General features: G+C 43.5%; 1 protein-coding gene across 6 annotated transcripts in view; it reads left to right on the top strand.

Annotated features, from left to right (window-relative positions):
- Positions 1-16,518, top strand: part of Arhgap44 (Rho GTPase activating protein 44) — a 176,844-nt gene that overhangs the window by 136,981 nt on the left and 23,345 nt on the right. For all 6 annotated transcript variants that reach the window (XM_026390615.2, XM_026390612.2, XM_026390614.2 and 3 more), the window contains exons 8-15: positions 242-310; positions 2,374-2,455; positions 2,958-3,085; positions 6,951-7,062; positions 7,467-7,548; positions 12,005-12,085; positions 14,930-15,043; positions 15,665-15,756. In XM_026390615.2, coding sequence (XP_026246400.1) covers positions 242-310; positions 2,374-2,455; positions 2,958-3,085; positions 6,951-7,062; positions 7,467-7,548; positions 12,005-12,085; positions 14,930-15,043; positions 15,665-15,756 — 760 coding nt within the window. The remainder of the gene's footprint in view (positions 1-241; positions 311-2,373; positions 2,456-2,957; positions 3,086-6,950; positions 7,063-7,466; positions 7,549-12,004; positions 12,086-14,929; positions 15,044-15,664; positions 15,757-16,518) is intronic.

Here is a 16,518-nt window from a genome sequence, read left to right as displayed (position 1 = left end):
ACTGCAGACATGGCCCATGTGTTAAAAACCCTAGGGGGACCTATTGGCATAGGTGTACTTTTCAAACTCACTCATTCTGTAGAGCCGTGGTGGGAAAACATGGAAGTCCCTATGAAAAAAAAGTTTGTAACATATCAAATATTATTTAAAAATGAGATGAAACTGTTTAAGGCTCCTTTCCCCTGTGGTGTACAGACTTAGACATTAGTTACTTTATTATTTTATATTTTACCTTATGCAGGACCAACTCTCCGCTGACATGTACAGTTTTGTGGCCAAAGAAATCGACTATGCAAACTACTTTCAAACGGTAAGGGACCAGAAAGGTGAGATTGCATGAAAGTGTTAGCAAGATTCATGGTGTGAATAGAAAGGGAATGTGGGCGTGGAACTCAAGGCTTCTCACTTAGTTAGCACATCATGGAAAAGGGTGAAACTGTTCTATCATGAATATTCTGCCTTCCTTACTCCTTATAGGGGTTTCTTCAAAAAGGTAAGAATAAAACCCAGGCCTCTCCCTGGATTTATTGCAGTTCAGTCATCAATTACACTGAATGATAGCTGAAAGCAATCTTGCTACCTTTCCTAGTTGACATCTGGCAGTGCTTGGAAGCATTTCTGATCATCACAGCTAGGGAGGGACATTGTCATCTTGTAGATGACAGACCAGGGATGCTGCTAAGTTTCTCACAATATGTAGGGCAGCTCCCTACCACCGAGATTCGCCCACTCCCCCATTATATTAGTAGGACCAATGTTGAGAAAACTTGGTCTGGGACAATAAGGGTCTTGAGGAGAATAGGAAAATAACCACCTCATCCCAAGTGAGCACTGGTTTTGATATAGGTTTTTGCCGTAGTGGCAAATAGGCGAATAGTGATTGATATGTGACCTGTTTGCCTGCCTCTTACCAATGGAAGCAGATTTAGAGTTGAGAAAGAGGAAGAAACAGGATCTGAATCACCTACACTTAAATGATCCAGTTTAGATAATGAGGACTCTTGCTGTTTAGCAGGGTAAATGCAAAGCAAGTGAAACAACAACAACAACAACAAAATAGTCCTCAGAGAAGTAGTACAAAATGACAGATTGTCCTGTTCACCTGCTTGTGTTGAGACTAAAACTCTAGAAAGCACACACTCTGCCTATATATACATATACATGTGTGTGTGTCTGTATACACACATATACTTATATATGTTTATTTTTTATATGATCAGGGAAGTGATGGAATGATAAGGAAGGGGAGTAAAAATTAAAACAGGAGAATTCTTGAAAAGGAGACGTGCTGTGTGGAGTATGGTAGAAGTGCTATGTGCTATTAGCAGTCTTAGAACATTTTTATTACTGGCCCAGACATTCATGTGTTTCTTCCTTTCTGCAAAAGAGCTAATATCTATTATTCCCAACTTGGAGAGTTAATTTTACAATAGTATTTTTTCCAAGTGCATTCTATCAGTTTCAGTTGTGAAGGTGAGACTTGACTTTAGACTTTCTGAAACCAACAAAATATCAGCATTCCAAGCCTTATTAGATTGTCTAATTGTCCCTTGGGTACTATTTATTTACTTATTCTGTTAACTTTGTTTAAAAAAAAATCTGCATTAGTTTTCCATCAGTGTTATTGGTATTTCCTCTCCACAGCAAGGATTCAGAGCTGTTCCCTCCCCCTCTGTCCTCCATGCCCACTCTTGGGGACAGGAGAAGGAGATTCTGAAAATAAATGAAGTAACTGTTGCTCATGGGTTTTCCCTTGCCGTTATCCACATGTCAGCTGTGTTTTAATTTAATGGGATGATCACAGTAGAGCACCATGAGGAATTTGTTCTTCGGGCTGCACCATGACAGTCAGAGCAAGTTCACCTCCCAGTGGACCTAAAGAGGATCCCAGGTCCAGCTTATGTTTTCAGATCAGCTTGAAGTTAAACTAAGTTGGCAGAAATTGAAGATGTATATACAGATTGATTTAGCCTGTACATATTGTAGAGGCAAATGAACTTCTAAGTGTATTTCCCATTTATAATTACCTTTTCTTGTACCTCTTTTGCTACCTTTTGCTTATAGGATGGGATTGCAGGAAAGGTAGGGTGGTGGCTAAGACCAAGCTTTCTAAGCCAGGCTCCAGCTCTGGGGAAGCTCCCTTATTTTTTCATAGTTCTCCTACCTCTCAAAGGCAGGAGTCTTAATTCTTAGTCTGCTGTGACGGGCTGAAGCATGACTATCATCCTACATGGGTTGGAGGAGGGAGCAGAGGGCTCCATCTCCCTCCCCCATGAGTAACTACCTTCATGCAGAACCTGCTACGTGCAACAGAGAAGCCTGTGTTCCTGCCGTTCAGCACAGGGTAATGCTTCTGCTTGTGTTTTTTCTCAGCTAATAGAAGTGCAAGCTGAATACCACAGGAAGTCACTGACACTGTTGCAGGCTGTATTGCCTCAAATAAAAGCACAACAAGGTAAGCAGATGCCTTCCCTGGGAGGGGAGTCTGGGGAGCCCACTTACCTTCCCAGATGAGACCATCTCCTTGCATTTTGGTCACTGTTTAAGATTGACCCAATCATGTCACATTTCGATGAGCCCCTAGAACTTTGTAAAATGGTATCGATCCAGTCGTAGTCAGGTCAAGCACATCCGAACACGAACCCCACCCAGGATGAATCAGGGGTGTGTCACATCAACCCCAGCACTGATGGATACAGCCGGCTGTCCACCTACCCTCTCCCTCATCCCCAATCCCCAACTGGGCTGCTATATATATATATATATATATATATATATATATATATATATATATATATATATATATATATATATATATATATATATATATATATATATATATATTTTTTTTTTTTTTTGGTAGTCTTAGGAGAATCTGAATGACAAGAAAAAAGATTGATAATGTGAGTGACCTTCTCAAACTGCTGACTGACCTCTTTCTTGCTTCTCCTCCTCAGAGGCCTGGGTTGAGAAACCCTCCTTTGGGAAGCCGCTGGAGGAGCATCTCACCATCAGTGGCCGAGAGATCGCCTTCCCCATCGAGGCGTGTGTGACCATGCTGCTGGAGTGTGGGATGCAGGAGGAGGTAGGGTGGAGCATAGCCAGACCCAGCTAGGAGCAGGTCACCTCTTCCAAGAGGCAGCATCTCTGGGGTCTTCTCTCCTGTATCGTCTCCCTGCTGGCCCCCTCCAAACCAAACACAGAGGCAGGGGATGTGGTTCGGCCCCCTCTCCTGCAGACACAAGCTGGTCCTGATTTTTCTTCATTTTATATTGAGAGTGGAGGATTGTGGGCAGCTTGCCACGTCTGGCCCTGAGGACTGGATGTGCAGATTTGACTTGTTGTTTCTTCAGACTTAGTGTGGTTTGATGACTTTGGCATTCTATTGCTGCTGTTACCACGCCAACTCATTCTCTCTCCTCCTCCTGTTGTATAAAAACTTTCCTAATTTCCAAAATAGAGCTCTTAACGTTTTGGATCACAGCTCTTTTATAGACATCCTCAAAATTTGATGGATAGCAACATTAGAAAGTATTTTTAAAGAACTGCCTATAAAAAAAAAAAAACGATCTATGAGAAATTGCTGGTGGCTGTAGTTTTTATTGCTGTGTGAATTGTTTCCTGGGAGATAAGAGCCATCTTTCTTTGCTCCAGTAGGTTCTTTTAACACCTTTATCCGATATTCCTTTGATCCGATCACCTAGTCCATGTCTATTTAGACCACTCATGCATTTATTACTAAACAAAGTGTAAAATGAGATAGGAGGGTTATAAACAACATAGCATCTATCCAGTAAGCACGGTTCATCAAAAACAGGCTGCAACCCAAGTAAGCACTGGGTCACATGAGAAAAACTCAGGTTTCTAAGTGGAAGAAGGAAAGGCAGTGAACGTTCATCTCAGTGTTGGCTGTTTCCATGTGCCAGGCTTTGAGAAGCTAGATATTCAAAAAGGAGTGGGAATAAATGTTTCATTTTCACCCCATTTTATGTGCCTTCACATTTGTCATCAATTAAGAAAGAAGAATTCTCTTTGATATCTGAGAAATAGTTTCACGAAGGTGGTGAACTGGGCTTTTTAGCCCCTCTATTTTATTTTTTTCAATTATGGAAATATGTATACACACAAAGATAAGAAAATGATCCCTGTCCCCCAGCTCTGGGTCAATCTGGTTTAATCTCTACCTCCATTTCCTGCCTCCTAATACCTGCTTTGGATATTTTGAAGCTAATTTCAGATGTTGTGTCATTTCCACAAAGTGCTTTAGAATGTATTTTTTAAAGATAAGGAATATTCTAAAATATAGTTGCAACAGCATTATTATAGCAATAAAATAACAGTAATGTACTAACATCATTACGTATCTAGTCGGTGTCAATTGGTTCTCAGAGAATGGACTCTGACGTCTCTAGTCTTGCCTCAACTTTCCTGTCTCTGCCCTTTCTGGGCCATTCTGCCTCTGGACAGATCTTGCACTCAATTAATCTCTCTCTCCTTCTCTTTCCTCCTCCTTCTCCTTTCCCTCCCCTCTTCCTTTTTCTCTCTCCCTCTCCCTTTTTCTTTCTCTCTTTCCCTACTTTACATTAGCTCTTTCCCTTTAATAACAAATATACTTAGGTGTCTCGTAACTTAGGAAAAAAAATAAATCTTCTTTCAATCTTGCTACAACCTCGGACTCCTTTCCTAATCCCTTGGTTTCTTTCTGCTTTACAATTTCTATGAATAACTCTCAGCGTTTGCTGTTTGTGCATAATGGCCACCATTTACTCTCTGCACTTCCTTGGTGTGGCTTCTGTCTCCACCCCTACACTGCAGCTGCCCTCAGGGACCCTCAGGGACTCCAGGTTGTCAGATCTAGGGCCTCAGTCCCAGCCTCTGGCCACGCAAGTGCCTGATGTTGCTAGTGCAGCCACCCTTGAAGGGCTCCCGGCTGCCGGGCTGGCTGTCCCCTCCTGCCTCCAACCACAGGGCCCTCCCCATTCCCTGTTCTTTCCTGTCATTTACTCCTCATCTCCTAGTGTTTCACATCCACCTCAGTGGGAGAGCTCCACTCCTATGTTGTCACTCTAACATTTCCATGAAAAATTTCCTCTAATACCCATAAAACTACTCACTGGCTCTCTTTATGATTTTTTTTTTATTTTTTTAGTTATAGATGGACATAAACCTTTATTTTTTTAAATTTATTTTTATGTGCTGAGGATTGAACCCAGTGCCTCACATGTGCTAGGCAAGTGCTCTACCACTGAGCCATAACCCCAGCCCCACTAGCTATCTTAATGGGACAGTCTCCTCTCGCAGTTATGCAATCAAATATCTGAAGTAAGTCTTAGGCACTCATCCACCTTATCCACAGGGCATATGTTCCAAGACCCCCAGTAGATGCCCAAAACTATGGGGATTACCGAACTCTGTATACACTACTAGGTTTTTTTTTTTTTTGCTATACATAAATACTTTAAATTTATACATTAGTTATATATAGTAAGAGATTAGCAGCAACAATAATATACTAGAACACTTGTAACAATATATCATAGTAAGCTATTTAAATTATAGAAATGAGTTATTTATTTCTGTAATTTTCCACTTAGTATTTCCAGACTGAAGTTGACCAAGGATAACTGAAACTTACTGAAAGAGAAGTTGCAGATAACGGAGGGTTACTGTATTTAACACTGTCCACCACCCAGTACTGCTAGCTCTTCTCACAGGGCTATGGCATAGTGTTGTGAGAGTCTAAACCTCTCCTTAAGTGTATTTTGTAGCTTGGTCTCTTGGTCATAGTAGCCTTATGGACACATTGCATAGCCTCCTCACATACATGCCAAAGAGACTTGAACGCTGATTTATCTGACACACCCTCCACTAGGAAGGGAGTTAGCCATCTTAGTAGGCCAGAAACTCAGTATTTCAGACTGAACATTTTCTTCTAAAGGAATCTGGAAATCTGAGTGACCATAAAAGTTTGAAGGAGCAAACAGGCGCATTCTGCCAGCTTGTTTCTCAGCCTGTATTTAGGTCACAGAGTGGAGGAAGCTCTTAGGAGCAGTGGTGCATGCCTATAATCCTAGCAGCTCAGGGGGCTGAGGCAGGAAGATCAAAAGTTTGAGGCCAGCCTCAGCAACTCAGTGAGACTCTCAGCAAATGAAGGAGACCCTGTGTTGAAATAAAACGGGCTGGGGATATGACTTAGTGGTAAAACATTCGTGGGTTCAATCCCCAATATCAAAATAATAATAATAATATTATTATTATTATTATTATTATTATTATAAAAATGCACGAAGTTAACAAGTTGAAACAGAAACCACCAGGGCTTCCTGTCTAACTCACCTGGGACTTGGCGCTTCCTTTTCAGTGCTGACCAGCATTTGTCTTCTCTTCCGCACACTCTGTTCTCTTCTTTCCATGCCTGGCTTGCTTTGCTCTACAATGTGCAGAGGCTTATTTGAACAAAGTGATGGTAATGCCAAAGTAATGCTAATAATGGAACATGGAGGCTCCATCATACCCTGTCCCCAGTCTGCCCTTCCTCTGAGGACTTGGCAATTTGATTGCTCCTCGTGTGTGTGCACATTCACCCACACCCCTCATAGACCTTTTCTCATCCCACTTGTTAGATCTCCACGTCTGACCTAGGAGCAAATAGCTATCCTAGGACGTATCTTAAGTGTGCAGGAACAACAGTTTGAGTGTTCAGGGTTCTATTGGCCAGTGGATACTTCCCGAATCAGTATTATGAGCCACCCTGACATCAGGCAGGAAAACGGCACAGTGTAAAGTTAGATCCAGTCCCTACTCTCAAGTTGCCTACGTCTGCAGGAGGAGACCTAAGAAAAGGGGCAGAAACAATATGGGAAGCTGGTGTTAGAAGAATGTCCCTTGGAGGTTTTGCTCTTGCACCTTTGAGTTGCCGACTGTCCGCTAACCCTCTGTTCTGTACGTAGGGACTCTTCCGAGTAGCTCCCTCTGCCTCCAAGCTGAAGAAGCTGAAAGCCGCGCTGGACTGCTGTGTGGTGGACGTGCAGGAGTACTCTGCAGACCCCCATGCCATTGCAGGTGGGCACCCACAGCCTGTTGGCAGGATGCTCTCAGCAAGGCCGCATAGGGAAGGGGTGAGCTTGCAGAGGGTGTGGTTACATGTCAAGGACACTCCAGCCCAGGCCTTTCCAATAGGCTTCATGCACCTATGTCCACTCAGGGCCCAGTTTCAGGGCTGGTTGCTCTGGCCCCTTGAAGGAGGGCCTCCTACTATTCCAAGAGAAGATGTAGTGATGTGGGAAGTAAGGGGGACAATGTGACTATCAGCCCAGGTCCCCCTACCAGAGCCCTGGGTCTGTTCGTGTGAGTAGCCTCTGTGTGGTCTTATGTTGGTCAGGGAGCTGGTCTCCAGAGACAACCCACGTGGGTACTGCAGGCTGCCAGTCACCACGGCTCATTGTCATTATTGTATCTACACTCAGGAGCTTTGAAATCTTACCTCCGAGAGTTGCCAGAACCACTCATGACCTTTGAACTCTATGACGAGTGGATCCAGGCGTCCAAGTGAGTACCTTCTGTGGCACCGTCTTCAGAGTTTATGGGGATGTACCGTCATCCCTTGGTGTCTATGCTCAAAGTCCTTTATGTAAAATGACTTAATAATTGCATATAACCCAGTGTACTTCATCTTTGTAGACTTTAAATCACTTCTAGATTACTTATAAGACCTGATAAAATGTAAGCACTGTGTAATATTTTTTATTAACATCTTGTTTAGGCAGTAAACAAGGGGAAAAGTCTGTGTACATTCATGCAGGTGGCAACCATCATAGCCCTAACTGCAAAGTACATGGTCCACGACTAATTGACTGCATGGATCTTGAACCCAGGAATACTGAAAAATGGCTATGTTTATTGAAGATAGGGAAGCATGTAACCTGGGATCTGGAAGTTTCATTTCAAATCCATCATGAAGACATTTTCCAAAGGGGCATGTACAAGGATGTTGATTGCGGCATAATTTGGGATAACAGAAGCCTGAAAGTTAATTAAAGATTTAGTGGGCAATGGAGGTGGGAGTCCTGACTAAATAAACTATGGTATGCATTTTCTGAAGCCATTAGGCAGAGCTATTTATGCTGATATGAAAATGTATGGAGATTTATTGTTGAGTGGAGTAAAGCAAGTTAATGAGGATACCATGTGATATTGTATTCTAAAAAAGTAAATACCCAACACACTCAAATGGTAGAATTTCAGGTATGCCTCGATATATGTGGAAGTGCACTAAAGAAGGTTCTGGAAGGGCTGGCTCGGGCAATGGCAGTGACCCCTGCTAAGAGTGCGGTAGGACACGAGAGTGACCTTGGCAGTCTTTGTCTTCATCTGTGATAGGAATATTGCACCAATAACTAATAATAAAAAGGCAGAACAAGAGGGTAGTGGATGCTGTCTCCTGAGCGTAAGCCTGAGGGAGCAGGCCTCAGCAAGGAGCAGGGGCAGGGCCCCTACCAGGTCACACACTGCAGCTTCTCAGTGTGGCTTTGCTTCTTGATTCTTGCATTCTTTCCTTGGTTTATTGCTGCATTAGGATGTTACATGTTCTCTTTGGCTATATGAGCTGTCTCAAGCTAGGTGTGGTGGCGCACACCTGAAATTCCAGCAGCTCAGGAGGCTACAGCAGAAGGATCTCAGGTTCAAAGCCAGCCTCAGCAACCTAGTGAGGCCCTGAGAAACTCAGAGAGACCCTGTCTCTAATAAAATATTTTTAAAAGCTGGAGATGTGGCTCAGTGATAAAGCAGTCTGGGGTTCAATTCTAGGTACACAAAAACAACGTCTCAAGTAAACACTGTTGAGAATTGGCACGGGAGGAAAAGTGGTGGAGAGAATGGTAGAGATTGTGCAGTCAGAAGACAGAAAAGAAGAGAAGAGTGTTTTATGAGAGCAAGTCTGGAGCAAATAGCTCTCCTAGCAAGGTGGCCATGATTGGAAATGGTGTCTTAGAGATCTCTGGTCTTGGGACTTAGTCTCAAGGACAGCCTGGGTCTTCTGTGAGAAAGAATCTGGTGTGTGTATCTGAAACTGATGCACCTCCCCCTTCCACACATACTCTCTCTTCCCCCCACCCCCTCTGATTGATCTTTTTTTATAAAAAAAAATATGACACACAATTGTATAGGTTTATAGAATATAAGATGATGTTTTAATCCAGGTATATATCATACAGTGATGAAATCCAGGTAATGAGTATAACCATCACCTCCAACATTAATCATTGATGCTTCTACTTCTTAATGAACTGAGGGCCAAAAGAGACCCAGTGAATCTGGAAGTGAAGCCAGGCTTGTATGTGCAGAGCTAGAGGAAGCTCGCTTCAATCAAGTGACACAGTGTATTTTTTTTTCTTTTTTTTTGGTGGTGCTGGGGATTGAACCCAGGGCCTTATGCATACAAGGCAAGCACTCTACCAACTGAGCTATATCCTCAGCCCCCAACAAGTGTATTTTTTAATGCATTGTAAAAGGCTGGCCAAATCTGTGGTGCTCTTATTGTGAAGACCAAGTGTTGGACTCTGTGAGGACACTAGTTATAATAAGAGGCATCATTTTTTTTTCAGTGTTTATTAGAGGTTTAACTTTACACTAAGCCCATTATACATTTTTACGTTCCTTAAATTTCTCAGAAATTCTTATTAAGTGGTTTGTGCTATGTCCCCCAATTTACAGATGAGGAATTTGAGGTATAGAATAGGTACATAGCAGCAGGCTACTTGCCAGCTAATGTATGGCAGAATGAGAATTTGAATCCATGGAGTCCAGTTCCAGGGTCCATCCACTTACCTATTTTATGTCTCTCAAAAGAAAGACTGGTCCCAGGAAGAAGTCAAGTGAGAACATACCATTTGCTGAAAACCATCCCCTTTTTTTCTTTAAATCATGAAATATCCAAGAGATCTGGATGATGTGAAGCTGGAGAAAGGGAGGCTAGCTCAGCTCATCGCCACCTACCCGAGATGCTCTACTTGTTACCTCATTCGCAGAGGTGGATCTCCATTAGGAAATAGGAATGATCCAGTGACCCGAAGTAGTGTCGGTGTCTTTGAACCTAGGGAAAAAGAACTTATTTTCACACTGGATTATAAACATGTCATGCTGAAGGCTCTTGGTGGTGATGGTGCCTTCCACTTAAGGTCACACCTTCTCAAGAAAGTCATTTTTGCCTGAAGCGATTGTTTCCAACCCTCTGTGTGCATCAGACTCTCCTGGGAAGCTTCTAAAAAATGCCGGTGGAGATTCAGGTGACCATTCGTCTGGGTTCTGTGTTTCAAAGCTCCTAAGGCTCTTGGGTGGATAACCTTGACCCACCTTCACAGGGCGTTGGACTGCAGGCAGATTCCTAAAATACAGTCGGCCAGGGACGGGGCATCTGGGAGTCCAGCAGAACCAAAAGTGGACTGGTTATCTCAAAGTGACATTCCTTACAGGGTTAAAGCAGAGAGGACTTCCTTGTCATGCAGGCTGAGGAAAACAAGGCCTCTTCTGATTTGCTTGTTGTGAGTCTTCTATTTTTGGAAGAACTAGTCTTTTTCAGAGATCCATCTGATTGCATGGCACTTAACACAAGTGACCTCCTTCTGGTTTGGTCTGGGCTGCCGTGGCCCAGTGCTCAAGGCTCCTCTAAAGTAGCAGCTTCCCACGAACTGTCACCTTCAAAAGGTCAAAGATCGGAAAAGGGAGTGGGGTTTGGTGCCAATGAAGATGCCTCAGCAAATGACAGAGGTGACAACAGCAGCCTGCAGATGGCTAATTAGCAATGATGTCGAACTTTGCATGAACCAGCAGCAGGACCAGCTGCTTTGGACTGCTTCTTCTTTAGACCTCTGGTGTAGCTCTGTGAGCGAAATATTATTGTGAACCTGGTACAGAGGAGCAAACAGGGGCTCACAGAGGTTGGGGAGTTGGCACAAGATCACAGGATGGAGCTGGGTCTTCCTTCCCGTGCAAAACCCCACGTTGGCCAGGCTAGAGTCCCATGACAACTCCTTAACGCATCTTCTGTCACCTTTCAGTTTCTGAATGGAACCTTTAGTTTTCACTCTAGTCTCCTGGTTCAAGTACCTTGCGGAGAATGCCTGCCTCTTTCTTGAGGCAGAAATGAGGAAAGTCAGTTTTCTCACCTTGGTCAGAATCAACAGCAGGACCTTGGAGTACCCAGCAATGAAGTGTGCAGGTGACAGCCACACCTCGGCTGTGGGTCCCGGGTCAATAGGTTGGAGTTGGGCCTCACCCTGCTGCTGTTTATCTTTCAGTTTTTCTTGAGAAAGGATTCTTTGAGCATAAAGCTTTTCTGACCATGTGGGTCTTAATATAGATTTATATAGAAAATGTCATCTTTGAAATAATACATATTTATTTAATTCTAAGAGTAAATCATTTTTGCATAGTGAAAAAAGTCCTTCAGCTACTGGAAGTTATCTATTTCCTGAGTTATATCTTGAAGGGTCAGATTTCTTCATGTCTATGTAATCTCCTTATTTACAGGTATTTTATTAAGGATTTATTATATGCCAGATGCCAGGGAAATTAAGAAGCAATAAGATCTTAATATAATATGCAGCATCATCTAAATACTTCACTATGGATTGAACTGGATGGCAGGCTGCCACTACAGTGTGCAGAGTTGGACTCCCTGACTGGTGTCCTGTGTCCTCCTGACAACCCTGTAACCCTGTAGTCCACAGCAGGCCTCAGGCCTCTGTCCCATACCCTTACCTGCCAGCCTGGCATACGTTCACCATACAGAGAAAATTTTGTTGGACTAGTGCAGGCCAAAACAGAAGGATAACATAGAAGGCAAAATAATAATATGCAAACATTTTAAATAATAATTCCTTGCTCTTACGGTCAGTAGCAGTCGTTAGCTCCTTCTTGTCCAGTATGAGAATGACTGCTTAATATGATTGCCAATGGGGATTCATTGAATCATGCTCAACCAATGGCTTTTCCTGTCTTTTCTCAGTATCCAGGAGCAGGAGAAGAGGCTCCAGGCCCTGTGGAATGCTTGTGAGAAACTGCCCAAGGCCAATCATAACAACATCCGGTAAGTGGGTACTGGAGACACAAGGATCAGCTTATTTGAATCCCAGAAATGCAGTTCCCCGGGTAAAAGTCACAGTAACCTGTGTGCATAGCCTTTTGTGGTATGTTGTTGGCACACAGGATCTCTTTTAAGCCTCAACCTGTGAGATAAGGCAGGGATAGTTATTACCATTTTGCAGAGAAGGAAACAGGCTCACAGTCTCTGTATGGTGCTGGAGGCTACCTAACTAGCTATTGTCTAATGCACTCAAGTTCTTTGATTTGCAAGGAGTGAAGAAATCTGCACCCTAGCTTCAGATATTGGGACTTATGGTAAAGGTAAGATGTTCCTGGAAACTTATAAGCTGACCAGTGCTGGAGCTGGCAGAGGCAGAGGTGTCCTTCACCTAGTCACAGGAAGAGGAGGCAAAGGAGAGTATTATGCACCTTTCACTCAACCTTTCATTCAACCCAGATGTTTTCCACTTCTGCCCCTCACCTTGCTAGTACCTGGACTGGACTGGACTTCTCACCGTGCTGCAGATCTTCCCCCTTCCCCGGGCTTCTGCTTTCTCATCACAGTGTCTTGCCAGTTCCCCTCCTGGCCTGCCACCTCTCTTCTGAGCTCCTTTGGATGCAGATTTTCAGCTTCAGCACCTACAACCATCTGCCTAATTATTTCTCTTTTTTCTTGCTAAAAATCCCACCAGCAGGGATAGGGTTGTCCCTCAGTAGTAGCACACTTGCCTCGCACATGTGAGGCACTGGATTCTATCCTCAGCACCACATAAAAATAAAGATATTGTGTCCATCTACAACTAAAAAAAAATTAATATAAAAAAATCTCAGCAGCAATCAAATAGTGGTTTCTCAAAATTAAACATACATGCTGGGTGTGGTTGACGCAGTCAGGAGGCTGAAGCAGAAGGATTGTTCAAGGTCAATCTCAGCAACTTAATGAGGCCTTAAGCAACTTAGTAAGACCCTGTCTCTAAATGAAAAGGATGGGGCTGTGACTCAGTGGTTAAGTGTCTCTAAATTTAATCCCTAAGACCAAAAAAAAAAAAATAAACATAGAACTACCATATGATCCAGCAATTTCACTTCTCTGTATATTCCCAAAAGAACTGAAAGTAAGGACTTAGTATTTGGATACCCAGGTTCACAGCAGCATGATTCACAGTAGTCCAAAGTGGAAGTAACCAAAGAGTCCACAGATCGATAAATGGATAAATGAAATATAGCTTATACGTACAATGGAACATGAGATTCTGGTTCTTGCTACAACATGAATGAATCTTTGGTCTTGATGCTAAGTGAAAGAAACCAGGCACCAGAGGACAAAGGTTTATGATTCCTCTTATGTGAGTTACCTAGGGTAGTCAAATTATTAGACACTAAGTCAAATGATGGCGGCCAGGGCCAGGGGCAGGGTCGAACTCTGAGGTTAATGTTGAATGGGTACCATTTCGGTTTGGGAAAATGAAAGAGTTCTGGAGATGGATAGTAGTGATGACCTGGTATCAGTGTGAATCTACTTAACCCCACTGAAATATATACCACAAATGGGTCTAAATGGTAAATAGTTATGTATGTTACTATAATTTAAAAATCCCAAGATCAAAAATTAGATTGGTACTCAGCTCGAGTTGGTGACCACAGCCTGTGGATTGATGATCCTCAGCTTTCTATGTCCTGGTCTCTTCCTTTGTGGCCTCTTGGAGGGCGTGAGGTCTGGTGTGGAGAGGCTTTGGAGGGACATGGCCCAGTGACAGCATAGTGACAACATGGTAGGACTCCATGTCTGGTCCTCTTTACAGAAGACGTGTGGAAAACTTCCAAGGAAGTTGCTTCACTCTGACCTGAGCAAATCAGGATGAGGACCACAGCCTTTTGGAACCGAGAGTCTAGGAGGAAATGTGGGTTTTTAATGTGGTTTGCCAGAGCTGTTCTGTTGTGCTGAATTTGTGCATAATTTCTTATTTTTTAAAAACAATATCTTTACTGAAATTTATTCACACATCACTGTACCTTTTAAAGTATGTCATGTTTAGGTTTTTAGTGCATTCAAAGAGTTCTGCAACTGTCAATATTAATTTTAGAGATTTTTTTTTACCACCCCATAAAAAAACCCAGTTCTTATTAGCAATCACTTTTCATCTTCCCACTCCCCAACCCAGGGCCTGGCAACTACTGATCTACTTTCTGGGTCTATAGATTTGCATCTTCTGGATATTACATATTATAGATATCATCATGTAGGCTTCTATATCAGACTTTCTTTCACTTATAATGTCTTCACAGTTCATTCATGTAGTGAGATATGTCAGTTCTTTATTCTTGTTTATAGCTGCATAACATTCCATATTTGTCTCTTCATCCCTTGATGAACCTATGGTTGGTTTTCACTTTTTGGCTATTGTGAATAGTGCTGCTCCGAGCATTCATCTACCAGTTTATGTGTTGACATACTTCTCTTGGATATACCCCTGGGAGTGGAATTGCTGGATCACGTGCTAAGCCTGTGTTCATTTTATTTTCCTCATTGGATCTTTCCAGAAAGCTTGACTAAGGGTAATTGCAGAAGACACCATCTCTCAGTCAGAAGGAAAGATGGAGAGTTTTTTTCTGTCCAGTGTTCATTGAAGCAGATGTTTAGCATCTCGCCGCCGAGTAAGATCGGAGTCTGTCTTGTTTTTTGCAAAGAGAATACAGATTTCTCATTTCCTGACACATGCTATGTCTTCATTATACTGCAGGATAGATGAGTCTCGCTGTCAGTAAGATGTGCTACTGGAGAGAAGTGTTGGCACACCTGTCTGGTGTGGAGCCCTGGTGAAACGTGGCCCTTCTCATTTCTTTTCAGATACTTGATCAAATTTTTATCGAAGCTGTCAGAATATCAAGATATAAACAAGATGACTCCAAGTAACATGGCAATTGTCTTAGGACCCAACCTCCTCTGGCCGCAAGCGGAAGGGTGAGTGAAGGGAGGGGAGCCCTGTGGGCAGTGTGGCAGGGATGCAAGGGGGCACGCAGGGGCATTCCCAAGACCCTGGATCATCACCAGCCTCATTGATATTTCAAGTCCTCCTTCTGTCACGGCCCACTCCCTGTATGGGGGAATGCACAGAGTTCTGCAGACCTCTCTCACTGACGGTCTCAGAGCTGTGGGTCCGAAGGAAGGGTCTTCTCCAAGTTAACCCAGGTCAGCATCAGCATGAAGGGAGCGAAGATGAGGGACATGACGGCACCAGGCAAGGCAAAGTCTCTCAGGCACCCTGGACTCTGTCCTAAGATTCAGAGGGATGGAGGGTTGTCTCCAAGGAGACCTCAGAGTTGGAAAGAGGAGGAACTCGGCAGTGATGAGAACTATACCTTATGCTAAAAGTGCCTTCCTGGGTGCTATTCATTTACCTGTGGTTGTCCCCATTCAGAAAGGTGAAATGTCCTTCCAGAGAGAAAGCCAGCTCACAGACCTAGACCTACAAGGTTCCAGTCCAGGATCCCTTCCTGGGCTCAATAGCTAGAGGACCAAGGATCCCTTTATCCTGCCTCGGCTGGTGACCCCATCCTGCCCTCCTTTGCTCTGTGCTTGCAGAAACATCACTGAGATGATGACCACAGTTTCGCTGCAGATCGTTGGGATCATCGAGCCCATCATCCAGCACGCAGACTGGTTCTTCCCTGGGGGTACGTGGCGGCATTGGGTGGGGGGGATGGGAGGCGGGGAGCAGGGAGATCACTGTGAGTTCAGAACTCTTTGAAACTAAGGACCACGGCCCCCAGGGCTTTTGTTGGTTTTGCTTTTAATCTTTGCACACACCACACACACACACACACACACACACACACACACACACACACACACCAGTATTGGTACTGTCATAGCAGCCTCCTGTTCTCTTATCCATGCTGAGGGATGTTCTGGCATGAATGTGTCTGCTGTGGGTGCCAATGAGGTCCATGGATTCTATTGATTTCATACCATGGTTCCTTCAGGTCTGTAAATCATGGCCTGCCAGTTGCAGAAAGAGGAGAGAAATCCTTTTCTCCAAACCCTCAGGGCTCACAGATCACCCTTTCATTGCCCTAAGTTGTACCCTTTGAGTTGCCCCTTAGCATGTACAAAGGCAGATTTTTTTTTTTTTTTTTACCTAATTCAAAATTAGATTCTCAAGGCAGCTTTCTAAGAGGGGACTTAAGACATGCCCTGAGCCATGGAAGCATCGTTGCCTAAGTACATGTCTTTCAGCTTTGACTGATATTTTTGTTTTTGTTTGTTTTTGGTACTGGGGGTTGAACCTAATGGTGCTCTACTACTGAGCCACATCCTCCGCCCATTTTTATTTTTTATTTTGAGACAGAGTCACTGTGCTGCCCAAGCTCTGCCTCAGCCTCCCAAGTCACTGGGATTAAGGTATTCGTCACCGTATCTAGCAGTGGTGATAGTTT

This window comes from Urocitellus parryii, chromosome 7, assembly GCF_045843805.1.
Source record: "Urocitellus parryii isolate mUroPar1 chromosome 7, mUroPar1.hap1, whole genome shotgun sequence".
In the NCBI taxonomy this organism is placed as follows: Eukaryota; Metazoa; Chordata; class Mammalia; order Rodentia; family Sciuridae; genus Urocitellus; species Urocitellus parryii.
Note: the sequence above shows the minus strand (reverse complement) of the source record. Positions and strands in the feature narration are given on the sequence as shown.